Source organism: Notothenia rossii, assembly GCF_949606895.1.
Source record: "Notothenia rossii genome assembly, chromosome: 8".
Lineage (NCBI taxonomy): Eukaryota > Metazoa > Chordata > Actinopteri > Perciformes > Nototheniidae > Notothenia > Notothenia rossii.
The window spans coordinates 28,555,491-28,578,750 of NC_136906.1; the positions used below are offsets into that span (position 1 = coordinate 28,555,491).

Below are 23,260 nucleotides of genomic sequence, written 5' to 3' on the forward strand. Positions count from 1 at the left end.
TCCTCCTCATAAAAAATATTATATCATGATTTAATTACATTTCAAATCAATATTTGTGACATTTACATCGATTACAATTATTCTTCTCTTTAAAACGAGTCGCTCATAATAAAATATATTTCAGTCACCTGCAGCTTTAAAGAGGTTTTTTTTTTTTTATCTTTGTTGTGCTATGTTTGATGCTGTTTTTGGTGTTTTGATCAGCAATTCAATCTATCTGGATAAAGAAAGGTGGAATAATTTATATCAGTTCAAAGGACAGATATTCTTCAAAGCTTTAAGGAGAGCAATATGTGATAGCTGCAAATCAGCTGTTATGCTTTTCAGCCCCAAGGGTCCACATTTCAGCTTTTAACAGAGGCGCGCAAACGTACAGGTTGTTAAGATAAAAACGATTCATACTCCTTATCTTTGTCAAAATATTCTGTGATCTGTGTGAAGGATTGTCATCAGACATACAAATTGGACATTTTATTATGGTTGACCTTGCTGTCTTCTTTTTATTTATCTTTTTAAAACATTCAGCAGTTGAGATTTGGCATTCATTTTGCAAATCAAGTTAAGGTTAAAACAATTATCTGGGTGACTTAATACCACAAACAGCACGCAGTGTTGTCTTAAATGCACTGGCACTTTAAATTCATCTTGTTTATTTTATAGGTGGCTGCTTTAAACACATAAGCAGGAAGAACAGAGGAAGAATACATTGTCAGTACATTTCAAAGCACCGACACAGCCAAATACACACACACACACACACACACACACACACACACACACACACGCACGCACGCACGTACACACACACACACACACACACACACACACACACACAGGATAGATTAAAAACAAAGTGGTATGCTCATATGTGGATTAAAGCATGTGTACATGTGTGTGTATGTCAGAGGTCAGCTGTATGTGTGGGCAGCCACCGAGTCAACTGGGAGAGCAGGCTGATGACAGCTGGACAGGTGGCGGGGGTGGAGGGCGGTCTTGTTCTGCACGGGCAACCACAGTTTCAGCTTAACCAGGGTCTTACACTGATCCCTGCTCCATATACGAACCCACATGAGGCTGACGAAGAATTCTTCCTTCACACTGCGGGTCACCTTCCACTGCGGGTTAATATCCAGGTCAGCCAGCAGGGTCAAAGTAGGAATATTAATATCCGATCGCCTTGTCTAGGTCCTTAAGCTTCAGGTAAACATCCGCCCATGTGTTGTGGCAAAATGGATTAGATTCACAATGCCATTGTAATCTGCAGCCCCGCAAACATGATCACGCTCCAAAAACTTGCACATACAATCTTTTCAATTTCGCTGGCAAAGAGAGAGCCGTGTGATGGAGTGTTGCACTAAATGGAGTAAAAGGGATAAAGCAGAGAGGAGAGATATATCAAACATCTGTCCAATGACTGGCAAGCACAAGGACTTGTGTTCTTGAGAGAAACAAATCTTTCTTTGATGATCTTGTTTGAATTGTGTTGATTCACCTACTGCATTATCAAACTATTCAGTTGTGATTTTTTTAATGTATAGACAGTGTGACATACACAATCAGAGTAATACTGCATATGCTGGGAAGGGAGCTTTGCTTCAGCACTATGGGATTTCAAAGGCAGAACTGTAATAAAGCACAACGACACAGCTTTCCATCTGCTGTGGCATTTAAAACCTGCTGAGCACGGCCGCTCTGATACTATACAGTCAGAAAATCCAACTGCTCAGTTCAGCTCCACTCCTCCCCTGAATATTTAAATCCTTTAATGCACACAGATACCAGCCAAAGCCTGAATACCCTTCAATTGATTCCTGTTGCAGTATGTGGAAAATGTACAAGACATTTTAGGATTACCCACCAGCCCTTGGTGAGAGAGCAGTAAAGATCAGATCAGATTTATTGATATTTCTCCGCACAGGTTTTCATCCCGTGGCAGATCAATCACTTGTCATGTATTGTAAATGTAAAGTCGTGAATGTCTTACAAATGCTACAGTGCCATGGGGAGGAGTGTAGGGAGAGACAGAAACTAATATCACAGAGTGAATCTGTTTGGTGTGCTTTTGCACCATGGGTCAGCATAAATCACGTGTGGCTTGGCCTGAGAAGGCACCATTATGTTTTCACTGTGGGTGAACCTTGGTAGAAAACGCTGCTGGACAATGGCTTGGTCTTTTTTATGACAGCTTGGGGTGGCCATTTATCACATGGCCATGATATAGAAAACTATACCATAAAGAATAGAGCAGTAAATCAACGGACAGTTTCAGATATGGCCAACAGTGGAACTTTCTCACACTCACTGCAGGAATTAGGAATCTTATTTGACCTTCAGAAATGGAGCAACCAATCATGTTTTGTCAAAAGAGTCCAAAATATAAACACACGTGTTTGATATGTTATAACCAAAGACTACAAGAAGGATATAGCTACCGTGAAGTAGCATAATGATGTGTGGACTAATTTGGCGGTTTGGTCATTGGCGTTTTGTTTTTTGGAAAATAGAAGTGCCGTAAGAGGGTGGGGCTAAGTACAATTTCGAGCTACAAAATGTAACAATTTCCTTTAAAAAAGTGAAAACTGTGAAACAGTTAAACTTTTAAGAAGAAAACATAGACAAAACCCAAACCTGATTTTGCCTGTGTTGTAAATCACAAGGTAAGCCCACCCTAAAGCATATTGTGTTTTACTCTAAGGAGACCATCATTTATAAAAAAAACAACATCATGCTGCATTGATGAAGACTTTAAACTACCTATTGAGACCAATAACTCATTACCAAGGTATTTAATCAGATGTTAATGATAATTTTCTCATAGACTTCTATAGAATCTGCAACCAGTTTTGCAACCAGTTCCCCTTTTGGCTGTTCAAATAGAATGCAGGTTTAAGGCACTTCAGCATCTCATTCACTATTCACACCTGTAGGCCCGTTGGTTGATTCACACTTACACAGACTTCTCTTAGGTGTTGTTTTATCAGTAAGAGTTGCATGTGAAGGGCATTAGCAAACATCAAAAGCAAAATACATTTTTCAAGCCTCTCTCAGATTGTGGCTGAAAAAAGAATTGTGAGATTCGGGGATTGAAAGAACATACAGAGGTGTGCAATCTTTTGTCCATTCATATTTTATTTGATATTTGCAAATGCAATGGCACGAACGCAGGAGTAGTTTGTACCCTCTGCTGTCCCATAGAGGTTTACTAAATGCAACTCTGGCTTCAGTGTTTGTTCCCTAAATGTCTCAGCAACAAAAGTCCAGATTGAGTAGCAAGCACACAACTTTGTCACGTTTATTCAAAAAGGAAGGATCAAGCCTATCTTTACTGCTACTCTCAGACTAATACCTGTAGGGATGCTTAAGTTTAAAGCCACCAGCATATTACCATCCATCCTGTCTTTCCCATCAGGGATTAAAGCCAGTGCATGTCCTCATAAAACCATCATTTTTCTGGTAGTTTTTCTTGGGGATTTTTACAGTGTAAAGTGAGTTATCTGGACTTTTGCGATGGAGAAAATGGTCTTGCCCTGTTAATTAACTCAATTTCCATTACTCAATGTCAGGCTACGTGGAGCTGTGCCAGATTCAGACAGAAGAATAACTAGTCGTTCTCATGATGGGTTTGAATTGAGTTAACAGGATGTTTGTTGTGTTTTTGTGACTCTGTAGTGGTCTATAACTAATGTTACAAGCTGTTCAAATGTTTAAGAGGAGCAGCCAAACAATTCACAGAGAAATGATACGCTGAGGAGATTTGTCTTGTGTCTTTTGTATTCTGAGCAAATATCTTTAGATCAGATAGGGATATCAGGGACAACCAGGGAAATGTATAATAATCTGGTTTAAAATCACATTCAGCATTTCCAAAATAGATCGTTCAGGACCTGCCGGGGAAGGTCAGAGATAGACGCAGGGTTGCACAGATATCTATGATTTTGGCTCCAGATATTGTTTTGTTTATCAGAGATGGGTCACACAATATTTTGGACAAATTACATTTAGACCAGTGGAGAGAAGCTTTGGAGGGAATTTGAATTAAAAAACTCCTTTTGATTTGACATTGACTTGAACAGAGTGGACACACGCCAACTATGTTAAACTATTGGTTATTTTGTTTAGTTTTTTGGCCTGTCACCTCTCTCTGCTCTCACTGTACTTATGATGCTGATGAATCAACAGATTAGGTAAATGTCTGTGGATTTAAGAAGATTAGCATGGCTGTATTTTTACATCAGAGATTAATTAAACATATTCATACAAGTGGAAGCAAAAAGAGAAGAGACTGACGGTCAAAACGTCATTATGATAAATGAGTCCTTACTCTTTGTTATTGTGGAGGTCAAATATTCATTAGGCTCAGAATGAATTGATCTTAATAATAGTCAAAAATGTATCAGGAAAACGGATTTCAATTAATTTAGTTGTCGTGTAAAATAAAACCCTAATTTATAAAGCATGTCACATTTTCTATGTTTATTTCAGGCTGTGTTTTCTGTTAAATGTATTTGTATACACCGGATAAAAAATGTGGAATACACATTCTCTCACTAATGCTTGCTGGGATAGGTTATAGCCCCCTTAAGGAATCGATAAAGTATATGTACTGATGGCAAGAAAATGACTCAATTGCTGATTTGTTTTACTTTCAAACCTTTCTAATCACAATATGTTTTAACTATGTATACCCAGATACTTTATGAAGTATCTGGGTATACATGACAGCTCATACCTAGGTTTGGCACAAAAAAACGTAATAGCTGTTAGAAAAACCTGTCATATTAAGAAGAAACCTATGTTGACTGCTGATAGGAGAAAGCAAAAAAAGCAGCATTCATCCCATTTATTCACCTCGACTCCCTCGCTGTGAAGGTTTATGGGAATATAACTAGACAGGAGCCATAATTCATGATGCCTCTGGGAATCTTGTCAGTTTAACATCAACATGTTGTATTTAGGAATTGAGAAAACCACTGCCTGTTGTAGTTTATCTTAGGAAGACAGCCATGGAGTACAAGGACAACGTTAAGAGAGTCACAACACGTTTCAATTCTCAAGCCATGTGTTAAAGCCAATATTGATAAAGCATTATAACATAATTATTTTGTACGGTGAAGCAGAAGTTTCTCACTGGAGGTCACTGATGGTTCCTTGCTTAGCTACTTGACTTGTGTATATACTAATTTCGGTAACACTTTATATTAAGGTACACAAATTCACCATCAACTAATTGTTAATTAACATGCATATTAGCAGTATATTGGCTCTTTAGTAGTCATTATTAAACACTTATTAATGCCTTATTCTACATGACCATATTCTACAAGTAATAAGCCATTAGTTGAGAGTTTTTCCTCAATAACCCTCTAATTAGTGCTTATTTATTGCAAGTAAGGAAGTTGTTCTAAATGAGTTTAGGTCTTAATATGCTCTGCTCAATATGGGCCTAGTAAGGCAGTAGTACCACAAGAATAGTAATTCTCCCATAATAACACTTAACAAATATAATCTATTCTTATGTAACAAGACATGAAACTATAAGTGTTAATTGTGTCTAAATAACTCCAATACCCTTGGATGCTGCTGATCAAGATCCTGATCCGACTGTCGGGTGTTCTTTCCCCCATAATGACCGCCTCGCTGCACATTATCCCTTATCATTGTATTAAAGTCAATACTTCATTTATTTAAACCAATATCTTTCTTGATTCTTTGTACAGTATGAAAATAGTCTTTGTACCTGAGCTGAAGTTCACTGCTGAGTCCAGTTCGGTCTCTCACTCTCTGGTCCAGCCTGTCTGTATCCCCTGGACACCTTAAACAAACAGATATATAGGTAAAGTACCATGTGTACAAACAATATAACTGATTTTCCTCTGTTGAACATGTTGGATTGTGTATTGTCCGAGTCAGGGTCCTTTTTATTTTACTGTACCTTTGGAAGACCAAATGAAACGCAATGAATAAGCTTAATTTTAACTGAAGCACACATAACGTCTGATCTAATATTTTTAACAAATCATCCCTAAAGCATTAGGTAGGCTATTCATTGTCCTTAAATGCAGGTATTAAGTTACATGTTCACGTTCTACAGCCCCAATTAGTCGGTTTCACAAGTGTAATGAAAATCAAGTAAATAAGTATTGGTATTGTCAATACTTACTATTTATTTCATACCAATTTGGTAAAACAATTAATAAAAACAACAAGGTTTGGGTTTGTTCTTCAGATATGACTGACATTAACGTGTAAGCTCAATAATGAACTCCAGCTCAACAAACCATATTGTAATATTTAAATCATCTTGAAATATTACATTAATATACACACATCTTATTGTGAGGTTCATTTGACATACACTACGCTGCTATTCAACACTATTTTGACGTTAGCTTGTCTACATTCTCGAGCATAGTGAATTTAAATTAACCTTAGCAATGCGATACAGTTACCTACATAATCAAATATCTGTCTAACTTACAAGGATGACCTTATTTTACCAACCTCAAACAGAAGCCCTTTGTTCTACAGTATTATCACCCTTCTCTATTTTGCTTAACACTTCTCTATTTAGTTTTAACGCATTTTCTCATTGTGTTTAAACATCTCCAAATGTCATCACATAAACACAATACATATTACTAATCCTTACAGTCTAAGTGTAAGGCTTACACTTACACTTACGGTCATTGCTTTCTGACGGACTTGGGAAAATTAGTAGCAGTGTACGTACTGCCATGCTATTCAGTTCACTTTCTGCTACTTCCTGTACCCGGTTTCCTGTCTAACCTTCAGTAAACATTTTACAAAAATATAAATGTGCAAATATGAAATATACAGGTCAATATCACATTGCTATTGGTAGCTGAACTGTCAATACCCCAAAACATATTCTTAGATATAAATACCTAATTTTGAGTTATTTAGACACAATTAACACTTATAGTTTCATGTCTTGTTACATAAGAATAGATTATATTTGTTAAGTGTTATTATGGGATAATTACTATTCTTGTGGTACTACTGCCTTATTAGGCCCATATTGAGCAGAGCATATTAAGACCAAAACTCATGTACAACATCTTCCTTACTTGCAATACATAAGCACTAATTAGAGGGTTATTGAGGAAAAACTCTCAACTAATGCCTTATTACTTATAGAATATGGTCATGTAGAATAAAGCATTAATAAGTGTTTTTATAATGACAATATACTGCTAATATGCATGTTAATTAACAACTAGTTGATGGTTAATTTGTGTACCTTAATATAAGGTGTTACCCTAATTTCTCTTGTGTCAATTAAAGAGCATTGTTTAGTGGAGGGGTGATATGAGGCCAGGTGTATGTTGGTTTATGGCAAAGTCAAATCACCTTTCCTATAGTTTACCAATGGAGGTCAATAAAGTTCAAAGATTATTAAATGGCTCTTGTTACAGTATCAGAACTTCACCTAGAAGGCAATGCTGTAGATTGTATGGATGGTCAGCAGTTTTTCCTGATAATGATACAGAATATGACGAGTTTATCAGCACGTGAGCCATTGACGCAGCAGGCTGCAGATGCATGGCTAAGTGTATTGATCATGTAGCAGAAGACGGGACAGGTGCACGTTGTTAAACAGCTGCAGCTGAGGCGTCATGCCCGGAATATAAAGGCAGTCATTAAACACTGTGCCTATTGATGAGACCTCACTCCTCAGCCAGATGTATATACCGCTGCAGCTTCACGTTAATGAGCTGGATCAGAAATCAGGTGGAGGGCTGGACGCCTAGGCAGCGACTCGTCAATAGGTGGCAGCTTTTCATTCAAATTCATATGGTAAAAATCAGAAAATGAAGAGCTGTGGAACTTACAGGTTATTACAAAATGAGAATATGAATTGCATTGTGGGGATGCCTGGCTGTTGCAGCAGCAAATACTGACAGAGTAAAGCAATGGCATTTCAATATAAAAATGTAGAAAAACTTTTTTTTATATGATCAAAGACAGTATGAATAAGAAAATAAATGAGAGGTAAATTATACCATGACGAAAAACCAATATGTGAGATTATAATATAAACATACTGCAGCAGTTGTGTATTAAATTGTGCTGGTATTCTCATCACCGAGTCTGTGAAAGCCATACATATTGAGCAGAAAGTGTCAATGTGCGCAAACAATTCCTTCACCTTATCAACAATATTCAAAATACAGTAGAAGCGAGCATACTACTATGTACTATTTGCTTTATTACGTTCTTAGTTGATCAAAATGTACATATATGTCAGTAGAGTTAAGGTATCGCAGGATGGTAAGAATGACGGTATAGTACGATAAAGCCCTAAATGCCAGCTAATTCTGTAAAGAGACTTCTTCCACCATATGTCACCCACTAGAGGGAGATAAGCACATCATAAATGTTTGTTAGTCAAACAACTCTGCAGACAGAGAATACAAAGATTATTCAGTACTACAGAAATGTTCTCTCACATTAGTTTTTATTTAATCTTATCTGTCATTGAAATATTCTAATAATGTTCACATTATCAACGGAACAGCACAAATAAAAGGTGAGCTATTTTGAAGCGACTTCATCAGTAACATTTCATTAAATGTCTCCTCGTTAGGCCACTAACATTGGCGTGACCCAGCAAGAGAGGTTAGAACAACTTCAGCTGTTTAAATTATCTGCCACTGGGAGATGGAGTTGCTGTGTGTGTACTTATATTGATCATGTTACGGGGAGACACATTTTGGAGATATTATGGGGACTTGACTCCCAAACATTGCAGGAAAGCTTAGACATACAACCTTCCCCTCCATACCTTATTTCAAAGGCCAATATCCTTAAAAAATAGCCCATATAATGTATTTTCATTTACTTGTTAATAGGTTAAATAGGACAAATTATGCTAATTTTCAGGTTCATATTTGTATATTGTGCTTCTACTGTGACATGCTTTTATGACTGTCTGTCCTGCAGCACAACTTTCACCCTCTGTCTGAAATCAGAGCCCAGTCTGCTCTGATTGGTTAGCTGGATGGCTCTGTTGTGATTGTTCAACCGCTAAAAGATGTTCCGCCCCTTAGACTATCATTTAGAGTCTGTTGGGGTGCTAGACAATAGAAGCGCAGGTGTTAAATAGAGATGTCACTATGGTATGGAAGTGAACACAGGAGTCTAATGGAGGCTTTTCAGGCAGTGGGGGGAGTGTGTGGATGAGAAACTCCCACTGGAGGGACCATTTACATGCACACTATATAACAAACTACAGGAAATGGAAAACTCTAAAAAGTATATTAGGGCCTGTTTAATGTTTACAATACATCAAAAGAGTATTACCAGCATGTCTATATATAACATAAGGATAGCAAGGTTTATAGTAAATGATGTCAGTCCCTCTGTCATCACACACAGTAAGTGGCAGTGTCATGACGCAAACAGCAACCTGTCTCTTGCTCACGGCTCAGACTGCAGTTTGCACATTGTATCCTTTAGAACCAGGCTTCAGAGCCAAATAGACTGTGTCATGATAATGTGTGGAGGATGTACCTAGTCATGCACAAGCCACAGCGATTTTTGATCCCCGACATCAGAGTGAAGCCTCAAGCGGTTGTTTACACAGGATGTTTTTTTCCGGAGGATTTAGCCCAAGCACAGTATAAAATCCTCTTTGTGAATTGGTGCAGTTTACAGGTTCAGCTGACTTTTTGTTTCAGGGGTCAGGGCCAAGCAAATCAGAACCAATCTGCCATTCAGCTGTATCACAAGGCTTAGTGACAGCACTATCCAGAATCTAAATACTAAATAAGTTATATTGGAAGCCCCTGTTTCCCAAACCTATCAATTGTCTTGGTATATGAAGGTGTGTTGACTTTAAAAAGCCTTGTCAAATAATTATTGATGACTCACTTCCTGTTGCTTTAACTCTATATCCACAACCCCAGGATACAACCTTCATACGTCTGCCTCAGCTGTTTCCATGACTTGATTAAACATATGGGAGGTAGAAGCTTTTAAGCATTTTCACCACGTACGTTACTCCCCATCAAAGACAATAACCCAAACCATTCCGCTGCTGTCAAAGCTGAAACATGACTAATGTCATGATGCCCTCTAACAGTGGGGACTAATCAATTTATAAAATGATTTACGAGCCAAAGCCTACCTGGAAAATCACCTTTAGGACATAGCATATACAGTTTCCCACGCATGTGCAACGTCTTTATGTGGATTTCAGCATGACTGGAAAAACATTCTATGATAACTATTCTAGTGATGATCCTCTACAACCGGGCTTGTTTACCTGCCTGCCTGTTCTTTAAAGGGAGCTCATGGCTAAGTCCCACACAGGAAGTAGAACATGCTACGGCTACAGTGAGCCTTGTGCACTATCCACATTTCTTGATAAGTTTATACACTACAATCAAGCCCTAGGCCATGATGCCTGGCAGGGATTACCAAGGGATTACAATATATTCAACCCACTGGGATTCCATCACATGGTGGATCAGATCTCTGTGACAGGGGACCAGTGTGCAGCACTCTCTCAGGGCCACAAACACTACTCTGACAGATTTGACAAAGAGCCTAAGTCTGTCTGACAGCAACACACAAACCGCTGTCGGGCTACAATGTGAAAGCTAAACTGGTGTTTCTCCCCCATTACCTTCCAGAGGGCAGGAAACAGGAACTAGGGCTTTTGAAGAAATATGAAAAGTTTGGCAAAGGGTTACTGGTTTCAATTCCAGTCCATTAGTGGTGCAATGCAGAACAAAGAGCTTGGATTCTTTCAAATTCTTTCAATTTCATCCTTATGTATACAAACTTTTTTTGTCGCAATAATTTAAAGGACAGTATCTAGAAACTAGAAAAAATAACGTAACCTAATAAAAAAACTCCAAAACAGATAACACATTGTAATTAATCAGTATAGCCAAACACATGCCTGTAGACCGTTGGTAGATTTAGTTTGAATGCTTTGGACCACTGAAAGAAATTAAGCAACAGCTTCACAAGTAATGTCACGAGAGAAAAAATGATAAATCCTCTTGTTCTCCATTTGTTGCATTAAACACTGGACACCATCTGTTGGGTTGGCCCGCAGAATACAACAGCGGCAGGGTGGCAGCTGCCACCCTAAGACACAACAGCCTGACCATGGCCACACTCTAAATATAAACCATTCTGGGCCTGTTAATGGGTTCTTACACTGTCTTAGTTATTGCAGGCTGACCAGCACACTAAGCGAGATAAAGCTAAAAGGTCAATGATCAAAATAAGCCAACTCTAAACAAAAGGCAGTTTGGTTGGCCGCCAAACAGGCACTACTGCGTATTATCACAACATTTCAGAAAAAGACAACAACTGGTGCTGTGTATCTAACATTTCAATCCCTTTGCTGATCCCTCCCTCCACTCTGACCCCACCTCCAGGCAGTAGGTGACTGAGATGGGCGTTCGTCTAGGCTGCTTGAGCGACTCCCCGTGGTGGCCGCCGCCGCTGCTGCTGCTGCTGCTGTTCTTCACCGTACCCTTCTGCTCAGGCCGGCCTTTCGGAGTTCCCACTCCTGCTGTGAACGTGGCGGTGGTGTTCAGTGGCTCGGCCTACCAGACGGAAATTAAAGGGCGGTTGAGCCGGGAAAACTTTATGGACCTGCCTCTTGAAGTGAACCCCATCACTGTGCTGGTCAACAACACAAACCCACGGGCACTGCTAACCCGCATCTGTGACACCCTCTCCACCAACCGCGTCCATGGAGTGGTGTTCGAGGACAACGTTGGCTCTGAGGCCGTGGCCCAGATCTTGGACTTCATTTCCACTCAGACGGCAGTCCCCATCGTGGGCATCAGTGGAGGCTCTGCTGTTGTCCTGCCTTACAAGGTCAGTGTGATGGAAGGGACAGGGAAAGGGCTAAGAAAGAGCTGCTTTGCGCTTTTTCCAATTGCAAGGTCATCAACTATAACAATTTGGCAGAAAAAATAGGTATGATTGTCACTACCCGATCCGTACCCCTGCCCGATCTGTACTGCGCATGTGCGAGATGGTCCGCCATATTGGAGAACTCCGGACAGCAACTCAAGAGGGACACTTGACACAGTGGCTTTTGGCAAAGCTGAAAAATAAAACTCGAAAGAGCTGAGTTATTGTTATTACAACGTGACTTCACTATTATTTAACAACTCTTTTTATTGGGTTATTTTATTTGGGGTTAAATACATTGTCAGAATAAGTGAGAAATGAATTTAACTTCTGTTAGACATTTTTGCATACATTCACAGTAACTATTTATTCAGTATGATAGCAGAAGTTAAATTCATTTCTCACTTATTCTGACAATGTACTTAACCCCAAATAAAAGAACTAGGGCCGGGACTCGATTAAAAAAATGTATCTAATTAATTACAGGCTTTGTAATTAACTAATCGCAATTAATCGCATTTTTAATCACATATAAATATTTGACCTGAGAACAGTGAAAAGCAATTTTTTTCACATGGATTTTAGTATACCATTGAATAATGACTGAATACATAAGCTTAAGCAACAAAACATTGTTTATTTTTTTCAAGGTGGTACTTAACCAAGACCAACAGAAAAGTGCAATTTTTGCCATAAAGTGTAGCAATAGCATATTTAGGAATATAGTACATTTCAGAGATTCAGGTAGCCTATAGGTAGGTAGACCTTCTGTAAACTATAACACTTTGTTTTTTAAGTAAAACACAATACTTTCAAGTACATTCAGAACATTGGAAACCCTGACTATTAGAAAACATCTCTCTGTTGCTTCAGAGGCCATAACAGACTTTGTTGATTTACCAACAGTTGATTTAAAAAATCTAATCAATTTCAGTCCAACTCTCTCAATAACCTTGGCCAAAACAATAAACAGTTCAACATAAAGTGCCAGTTGCATCAACAACGTAATAAATAGTTCAACATAAAGTGTACCATTTAAAATAAAATAAAAAAGTGCCAGTGATTGACCTCAATCCCTCCTATTCTTCCAATATCCTGATATAAATATATATAAAATCTCTCTGTTGCATAGGCCACTGTTAGATCAACGCGAATTGGGTGTGGGTCCTTGTACTCCGAGTCGGGCTAACGTCCACGCTAGCTTCCACGCTAGCTGCTATATGTTTTGCATTGAGGTGATACTTGAGGCTTGATGTGCTGCGGTGATATGCAAATTCCTTTTTGCATAATTTGCAAACAACCGTGCTCTTATCGATGCTTCCATCCGTCCGTTTTTTAAAACAAAATGTCCCATCCACGGGGCCAACCAAAGCGGTCTCATCAGCTTCTTCGTTCACGTTTGACTATTGTTCACTGTGGTTTGTTGTTGTTTGAAGTCATGAACGTTAGTTGGTGCTCCAGTATAATCGGTACCCCTGAAACTCATCCAGTGAGAAACGTTCCGCGGTGCAAAAATAAGTGCGATTAAAATGCGTTAATTTTTTTAACGCGTTAATTTTTTCTGTAATTAATTAATCTTAATTAACGCGTTAAAGTCCCGGCCCTAAAAAGAACCCAATAAAAAGAGTTGTTAAATAATAGTGAAGTCACGTTGTAATAACAATAACTCATCTCTCTCGAGTTTTATTTTTCAGCTTTGCCAAAAGCCACTCTGTCAAGTGTCCTTCCTGGGTTGCCCTCCGGAGTTCTCCAATATGGCGGACCATCTCGCACATCCGCAGTACAGATCGGGAAGGGGGACGGATCGGGTAGTGACAGTGATAACATGATAACGCCACAATAAATGAATGTCCACACACTGGTGGGACAGGGAATAAGCTATGGAAGGGCTAGTTTGGGTTTTACTTGTGGACCCTTTAAGATTACAATTCTAAAGTCATCAAACTATAACAATTTAATTTACTTTTCAACAACTTTCCTTTGCATTAAATATGCCCTGAAAACATCATTGAAATATGTCAGGCTGCAAGGTCTAACGGAGCGTCCAAAAAGCAGCGTGCGTTGGCGCTTGGCGGTGGGCGTGTCTGAAGCTTGGGGAGTCAACGCAAGCAATGCGACCAACCACCAATCACATGAATCTCCTGCCCCCGACATACAAAGCAAAATGCTAGCATTCCATGCTCGCTATATATACTGTCCATGCCTGCTAGCTGTCCATTCAATGTTTAAACGGGGTACACTGGATATAAACTCCCCAAACAGGCGAAAACCTACCAGTTTCACCGGTAGATGAACAGAGACTGATCATACAGCACCGGGTGATTCACTACTCGCAGCATACACACGGTTTGATTGGCTAGCAGTTGTACTGGCAGATTTTCATAAACGGGATTTGATTGGCTGACGCTTTCGTCGAAGCTTCAAAAGTTGAACTTTTGACGCGAGCAACGCGTAGCTAAGCTCCCCACAATGCAATTCGGCGAAGCGTGACGTCACCCCATTCAAAGTGAATGGGCAGAAGCGTTGAAGCTTCAACGCACGCTGCTGTGTGGACGGGCCGTAAGGTCTAAAGAAAATACAACTTTTAAGTCTGATGACCCTGATTAGATCTTCAGGTAATGTCTTATTAATATCATTCACAGTGAGCAACTCACGTAACATACTTCAGTTAAACTGAGAACTGTAATGAACAAGAAATTACAGCCTGAATACAGATCATCATCAGTTGAATCTGGGCAATAGAGATGCCATCAGCTGCAGTCAATCATTACAGTAGGTTGTAAATCACACATAGTTTTCCTCATGTTATAGGTTAAATAATAGCCTTTCAAATTAATACGCTAGTGGCTGAAAGCCATTGGTTTTCCATAATTTCTTGCCATAATCCTGGTTGGTAACTGTTATACATGATTAGCTTTAAGGGAAGTAGGCAGAGCAACAGAGGCCGGTTATAAAATATCCAGACAGATCAATCTGGAATTGTGTGAGGGAATGGTTTCATATATCCTGAAACATTAATAGATTAGGCCTCTGTGATGAAGCAGTTATAATGTAAGTCTCATGTACATATTTAGATCTTGCACTTGACGTTAAAGCGGCCGAATAGCAGTGTAAAAAATATAAATGTAGGCAAAGGACTTGCAAAGTATTTTTTAAACGTACTAAATGTGTACCGGTTAAAGTACCCGGCACTAGTACTGTGATTCAAGTAATTTACCACAAATGCGTTGCAAAGTATAGTACTTGACTTAAATTCAATAAAAAAAGTTGCTGTTGAGGAGTTTGCTAATGAGATCAGATCTTTTATTTTGTTTAATTTCAGCAGCATAGAGTGAAAATAATACGAAGTAAACTTAGTAAATATCATAAAAGAGTGTCTTCTCTCCAAAGGATCACAACTCCAGAGGAAAGCATAAGTCTTTAAAGGAGAGGTGTCATGGCCATTTCCACTGATTATAATTCCATTGTTGAGGTATACTAAAATAGAAAAATACTGCAATTTTACAAAATCACATTGGTTTCGCATACAGCATCTCTGTAAAGTATGTGTATTCAGCAGTATTCACTTTCTCCACTAAACGGTTCGCTGCAGCTCCTCCCCCCCCCCCCCCCTCCGCGATTTCCTTGTTTAGCGATACACAGCCAAACACAGCCTCAACTCAACCTGAACACACACAAAGTCACAGCCGTAATAAAAACAATAAGTGTGGCTTGATATTGAGTAAGAAAAAGGTTTATAGGTTGATAAACGCTGTGATAATGGGTCTGCAGAGAGAATTTTGCGCGATCCCAACTGTCTGTTATCAGCCTGCAGCAGGGAGCAGAAATCAGCAGGGCTGCCTGCACTGAGTGTGTGTGTGTGGATTGGTCAATTTGGACCAATCAGCGGGGGCTTAACGTAACGGCTCCGCGGACGTAACGTAACGGCTCCACGGATTGGCCCATTTAGTTCCGGGTACATGCTTACAAAAGCACGTACCCGGAAGAATCAAATGACGATGACGTCATGATGACGTTTCACCATCGAGGCGTTTTGGGGAAGTATTTTCTGTTTTAGAGTTTTACTCGCTACAGAGTGTAGTTTGAGGGTTTTGACTCTGCACACCGTTTACATGCAGAAAAACCTTCATAACCCACAAGGGGACGGGTAATAACCGGAAAAGCTTGACATGTCACCTTTAAAGGTCCCATTTCATGGCCATTTCTACTGATCATAATTCCATTGTTGAGGTATACTAAAATAGATTTATATTGTGCAATTTTCCAAACTCACATTGGTTTCTCATACAGCATCTTTGTAAAGTATGTGTATTCACCAGTATTCACTCTCTAGCCTCATCCCAATACCCCTCCTCGACTCCTCTCTTCCCCTCCTCCGGGACATGACCCGGAAATCGATCAAGACACGCCATTTTGAAGGACGTCCCAATAGCTGAAATGCACACTGAGGAGTCGAGGAGGGGTGAGGGAGGAGGGGTGCGAGAGGAGACGAAAGGGAGGATACACGCGAGCAGACTACGCGGAAGTGTTTTCACTACTCGCGTATAAAAGCCCCGACAGAGGAAAACCGACAACTGGAAGATGAGTGGAAAAGTGTCACATAAATGTATAAGTGCTCACAGCTCCGTGGGAATTATTATGTGCAATTCATTTCTAAAAGGCTTTCACATTACTATAATTATAGTTTTATTTAAATGTAGGCTACATTTTACACCAAAACGGAACACAAAAGCAGGACCCACCATCATACATTAAATTCCTTGACTAACAAGAGAAAGATTCATTCATTTAAATAAATATTTAACAACAAATGGGCCGGTTCTAAGGAGGTATCCAATTAAGCCCGATGAGAGGAGATACAGCTGTGCACATGTCATCATTAACATATGTCGTTTAAAAGTGACGTTTGAGTGAACGAGGACATCCCAATTAATACCTGAGGACTCCTCTGTCCTAGCGTCACCTCCTCGTGTCTCTCGCTCGCATCTTACGGAGGCGGAGCTAAGATGCAAGGAAGGGAAGCAAGTGAGGGAAAGGAGGAGTCGAGGAGGGGTATTGGGATGAGGCTTTCGTCCTAAACGGCTTGTTGGAGCTCCTGCCCCCCCCCCTCCCTGTGAGCCCAGTGTGCTCTGATTGGTCATGACGTTGCGAGGCTCGCTGCTCAGTGAGCTGGCTTACTGGTGTGGTTTCCGGGTTGGCGATACAGCGAGACAACGCGAAACTCATCCTGAGCACACACAAACACTCACAGCCGAAGTAAAAACAAGTGTGGCTTGATATTGAGTAAGAAAAAGGTTTATAAACGCTGTGAGAATGGGTCTGCGGAGAGAATTTCTCCGCAATCCCAACTTGTCTATTACCAACCAGGGAGCTCTATGCAAGTCAATGGGACTCCCTGTTAGTTGAAGATTTACGCTAAAGGTCCCCCGACTGCGTTTGATATCCTGGTGTTTGAGGAGCTCCGCGGATTGGTCCATTTTGGTTCCAGGAAGAAACAAATGGAAAAAGAGAAGTCTCCAATGAGGCGTTCTGGGGCAGCATAGACAGGTATTTTCTGTGATAGAGTTTTACGCGCTACAGGGTGTACTTTGAGGGTTTGTGACTCTGCAGACCATTTACATGCAGAAAAACCTACATAACACACAAGGGGACGGGTAATAACCAGAAAAGCATGACATGGGACCTTTAACTTATATTTTAGTCAGAATTAGAATTGCCTATAGTTTTCTTTATTTCTACATTTGGAGTCCTGCAGCATTTTATTTTTAGTTTGTCACAATTAGACAATACATAGAGTGCATTCATTCCCTTAATTTATGTGGGTTTGTAAACAGCTCCCCTGTCAGCTAAATCCATTTCAGAAAACAGGGCTGATCTTGCCATCAGCATGGCTTCTCCAGGGTAATAAAAAAGATGCCACTCAGCAGGTAATGCCTGCTGCTGCTCATTTGCACTTTGCACAGTAACGGCAACTCAATTGTAATAATTTACCATGTAAACACATCTACTAAGAAACACATGTACTAAGAAATAAGTCTATTTACCAGGGCCAGGAGATGCTACAAATAAATGACTGCTTTTTTTAATCATTAATTAGCCAATGACCAAAGTTGAGAACATAACTGAATGGTGTATACAGTGAATGCATTAAAAGTGCATCACAGAACAGTGAGTGCATGCATTATTAATAAGGATGAACCCAGTCGGTAACAAAATGTAATCTTCTGGTACCCACAGAGGTACTACCCCTGTGATTGACATGTACACCTCCCTGTGTCCCCTTATAATTACATGTTTTTTGCTATGGTCTTGGGCCTCCGTGGAGTACATCTTCCATTTTTAGGTGCTCAAACTTTGACTTAAACTGCATGTCTTTTTAAAATACTGTTAAGTGTAAAAAAACTTAAACCTCAAGGCCTTTTCTGAAAAAAACAAAAACATTGTATGTAGTGATCGCCGTTTACCGGAATCAGTATCGGCCGATACCGATCGCCGATCCGATTGAGTGGGTGGGGGCTATGGGGATCTTCCATTTAAAGTGATTTCAAAAATGATTCCATTTAAAACTCAGTTAATGGGGCTCATTCACTGGCACTTGTTTTGCCGCGCACAGAGAAAAGTGTCATGTATTTTACGTCATGTGATCGGCTCTCACGATCGGCCTTTATAGAGAGCACCGATCGATCGGCAGAGAGTGAATATCGGCCGATATCGATCGGCGGCCGATCGATCGGAGCATCCCTAATTGTATGTAATTGAGCAAGGTACCCTACATTTTCTGAGTAAAAAATGTACTTTGCTAAGATAAATACGCAAACATGTAGTCTTATGGTCTACATCTAAGGCTATATTTGGGGAAATGTTAACAATATGTTTTATAACTACACAATGTGTCTCATGAATTCACCCATCTCAGATTTGAAAAAAGAATATGATTATCAATGAAAAGACAACTACACAACCGTATAAAAGTGTTGAGATTGCCTAGCCTACTTTACAAGCTCTCAGTGACATGCTGCCTCAGTGAAAAGGGGCTGCCAATAGCAGGCTTTCTAGAAGTAGAAAGAGGGGGTCTGTCAACATTTGCTTACCATCCAAGGGACCAACTATGGATTGTGCCAAGAGAGCTGGTTTAGTAGGACTTTACCTCTGGGCATAGTCTTTCAAAAGTTATTATAGTGCAGCATATCACACTTTCCAGTTTGCAAAGGACCGGGATTTTATAAGTGGAAAAAAATGGACCACTAAGTACTAACGCAAATAATTATTTCACACATATTTCTTCTTTCTTTAATTTTTAATGGGACTTAAGTACTGTTTTTATTAGTTACAACCTATTCTGGCAGTAATTCTTTAAAGTGGCCCTATTATGCTTTTTGATGATTTCTCTTTCCTTTAGTATGTTATATAGGTGTCTGTAAATGGTCTACAAAGGCTAAAATCTTAAAGCTCCCTCCAGAGGGAGTTTCTCTCCCACAGAAAAAAATAATGTTTGAACATTTAAGCATGAAAACATGTCACAGTAGAGGCACAAAATACAAAGATAAAACTGAACATTTGAAAAATATGTCCTCTTTATTCATGTATTAATTTAATAGTTTCCGACGCCGCCCCATCGATTGATTTATTGGTCTCTGTCAAAGGTAGTCAATAACGCAATGGCGCTCATTCACTTTTCATACATATCGCTTAGAGCCCAGGGTTTGATCTTTCTGGAAGTGATGGCATCAAATTATAAACTGATTTCTATCCTCAGGACACTTTGTTTGACCGATTTGTTGATCGGCAACGTGAGGGCGCACTAAGCATCAACCCCTTTTCATTTTCTATCCCAATGAGGAAATGTAAGGAAATTATAAAAAGCAAAAGGTCAGAAGAAACTATAGATTACTTACGTAACCCCAGTTCTCAGAGTAACATGAAGTGAGATGTCTCACTATGGGGATGCGCCTCAACGCGTATGCAAACAGAAGCATCAATCTCATTACGCCAATCCTGATTGGCTGGTGATCTTGACGTCTACGTCAGGGAATCCACCCACCCTTTAAGTAGCTTGCGCTACGTCGCAGCGTCATTCAAAATAAGCACCTCTTCTCGCTTCGCCTTAGCAAGAAGGGCCTTCTAGTGAGACATCTCACTTCATGTTACTCTGAGAACTGGGGTTACGTAAGTAACCTATAGTTCTCATTCATAACACTCCGTTCGATGTCTCACTATGGGATATTGAAGCTCCCGTATTGCTAGACATGCTTATCTCGAAAATCACCAAAACAACCAGAACTTAACAGGTAGAACCCTGTCTCAACACGGGGCCCAGGACTGCACGGGCCACACTTGGAGCAGAGACATCTAGCCTGTAAAAGCAGACAAAAGTGAGAGGTGAGGACCAGCTCGCTGCTGCACAAACTTCTTGGATGGAAACACCCTTGAATAAAGCCCAGGATGTAGCCAGTCCACGAGTAGAATGAGCACGCAGGCCCGTTGGTGCCTGCAAACCCTGACTCGTATAAGCCAGAGCAATCGCTTCCACAATCCAGTGGGAGAGCCGTTGCCTGGTAACGGGCTTGTCCTTATGAGTGTTAGCCCAAGATACAAAGAGTTGGTCATTGCATCGAAACTCTTTTGACCGTGCGTAAAGCACGGACTGGGCACAGCAAATTCGGCCGCTGTTCCTGAGAGGAACACAGCGGCGGAGGAAATGCCTCAATGTCAATGGGGGTACATGAGGCAACCACCTTAGGTACAAAGGCAGGGTTGGGCTTCAGCAACACTCTCGTTTGCCCCGGGGCAAACTGAGTGCATGAAGGATGTACAGAGAGCGCATGAATGTCACTGACTCACTTGGCTGATGGCAGAGCCAGTAACAACACTGTCTTCAGTGACAGGTGTTTAATGTCAGCTTCTTCCAGGGTTTCAAATGGAGGTCGAGTGAGCCCATCTACAACCACTGCCAAGTCCCATAAGGGCACCAGTGACCTGGAAACAGGGAGGAGCCTGCGAGCCCCTTTCATAAAACGGCAGACCAAGGGATGTTGGCTAGCCGTCTTTCCCTCAAAACCCACATGGCATGCAGCAATAGCAGCCAGGTACACTTTGATCGTAGAGAAAGCTCTGTGTTTATCAATCAGGTCCTGTAGAAATGATAGAATCACCCCGACAGGACATTGAAAAGAGATGTGTCCCTTTTGAAGGCACCACTCCTCAAACACCCTCCACTTACAGTCATAAAGAGACCTGGTGGAGGAAGCTCTTGCACTCTGAATAGTGTTTATCACCTTCTGAGGGAGCCCCACTGTATTCAGGTTATACCACTCACGGGCCAGGCCCATAGTGCCAAGCGCTCTGGGTGTGGGTGAATAATCCCCCCCCCCCCACCCCCGCCTGAGACAATATGTCCCTGCGTAGCGGGAGCTGCCACGCCTGCCCGCACAGCAGCTGAGATATCTCCGCAAGCCAGTCCATTGCAGGCCAGTACGGAGCTATTAGGATCAGTGTGTGGCGTTGTTCTCTCACTCTGGCCAGAGTTGGGGGCATCAGAGCCAGGGGTGGGAACGTGTACAGGAGGACCGGAGGCCAAACGTGCGCGAGCGCGTCCACGCCTAACGGTGCATTTAAATCGCGCATTGAAAACAACAGCTGACATTGAGCGTTTTCTTTTGATGCGAACAGATCCACCGCGGCCCGGCCGTAGCCTAACGCACCCACAGCTGACTCACAATTATTGGATGTAGAGTCCAGTCTGCATATAGTGGTGCACCTCTGGACAGCAGATCTGCCCAGAGGTTCATCACTCCTGGTACGTGCGTCGCTCTCAGAGAGAGGAGACGTCCGCAGCTCCATAAGATGTTTGCGTGCCAGCATGTGTAACTGCAGAGAACGCAAACCCCCTTGGCGGTTTATATACGATATTGTGGTCGTGTTGTCTGTCCTCACGAGGACATGATTTCCTCTGAGAAAAGGCAGAAAGCGTTTCAGGGTGAGGAACACCGCTAAAAGCTCCAGATAATTTATGTGTGACTGTTGGAGGTCTCTGCTCCAGAGACCCCTCACAGGTCGACCTTCGTATATACCCCCACAGCCCGTCAGACATGCGTCTGCGGTGACCACCTTCCGCGATAGGACAGCACCCATAGGCACGCCCCGTACTAGAAAAGTCGGGTGCAGCCAGCGGCGCAGTGCCATTACGTATTTCATAGTGACCATCACTCTCCACGCGCCATGACGTGCGGGGTCCAGTCTGAGGGCAGCTACCCAGTGCTGAAACTCCCTCATGTGTAAGCGTCCCAGTCGTACCACCAGGATGGCTGACGCCATGAGCCCCAGTAACCGCAGACATGATCTGAAGAGAACATATATTTGCGTGGCTGGAAATGAGCGAGGCAAGCCCTGAAGGCTTTCACTCTCTCTGCTAACAGGCGGACTGTAAAGGGCACCGAATTCAGGCGTAGGCCCAGGAAGAGTACAGTCTGGGCTGGGGACAACATGCTCTTTTCTGTGTTTATTACGAAACCCAGGTCGAGCAGGTATTTTACGAGGACATTCGTCTGTGTAATAGCCTCTTGCTCCGACTGTGCGAGAAGCAGCCAATCGTCCAGATAAGTTGCCAGGCAAATACCCTGTTGTCTTAACGGGGCTATCGCGGTTTCCGTACACCGTACAAACACTTGTGGGCTGAGAGACAGACCGAAGGGAAGTACTCTGTACTCGTAAAAGACACCCTGAAAGGCGAACCTCAGATATTTCCTGTGTGGATAATATACTGGGATGTGGAAATACGCGTCTTTCAGGTCGACTGATGTGAACCAATCGTTTTGGCGCACGAGACGCAACAGAGACGTGTGAGTGAGCATTCTGAATTTGTATCTTTTGAGGTATTTGTTCAGAGCCCTCAAATCTAGTATAGGCCGAATTCCGTTCCCTCCCCGTTTGGGAAAGAGGAGATACTTGGAATAAAAGCCGCTCTGACTCTGTTCGGAGGGTATTATAGATATAGCCTTCTTTTCTAGTAGCGAGAGAATCTCTTGCTCCAGAATATGGGACGACTCTCCCCGGGCTTGCGAATGCAGAATGCCCGAAAAGTGAGGGGGGGGTGACAGCGAATTGGAGTCTGTAACCCCGTGCTATTGTCTTGAAAACCCAAGCAGAATCTGTGAGCATCCTCCACTTTTCGCTTCTCAAAGCGAGTGGAGATGTCACGTCTGCTCTCTGTGTCTTTATTTGTTGTGTTATGGGGCCCTCTAGTGTCTGAACACGGTGGTACCCCAGGTTGGCAACCTCGGTCGACACTGCGCGTGGCGGTGGTGCCTTCACAGCCCCGTCCATCGTCCGCCTTCTGAGAGAGGCAGCAGCCGCTCTC

At 41.5% G+C, this 23,260-nt stretch overlaps 1 protein-coding gene across 2 annotated transcripts in view; it reads left to right on the forward strand.

Annotated features, from left to right (window-relative positions):
- The window catches only part of grin2ca (glutamate receptor, ionotropic, N-methyl D-aspartate 2Ca), an 89,425-nt gene that overhangs the window by 7,213 nt on the left and 58,952 nt on the right, over positions 1-23,260 (forward strand). For both annotated transcript variants that reach the window (XM_079643357.1, XM_079643356.1), the window contains exon 2: positions 11,418-11,865. In XM_079643357.1, the coding sequence (XP_079499483.1) occupies positions 11,434-11,865 (432 nt within the window). In that variant the 5' untranslated portion in view covers positions 11,418-11,433. The remainder of the gene's footprint in view (positions 1-11,417; positions 11,866-23,260) is intronic.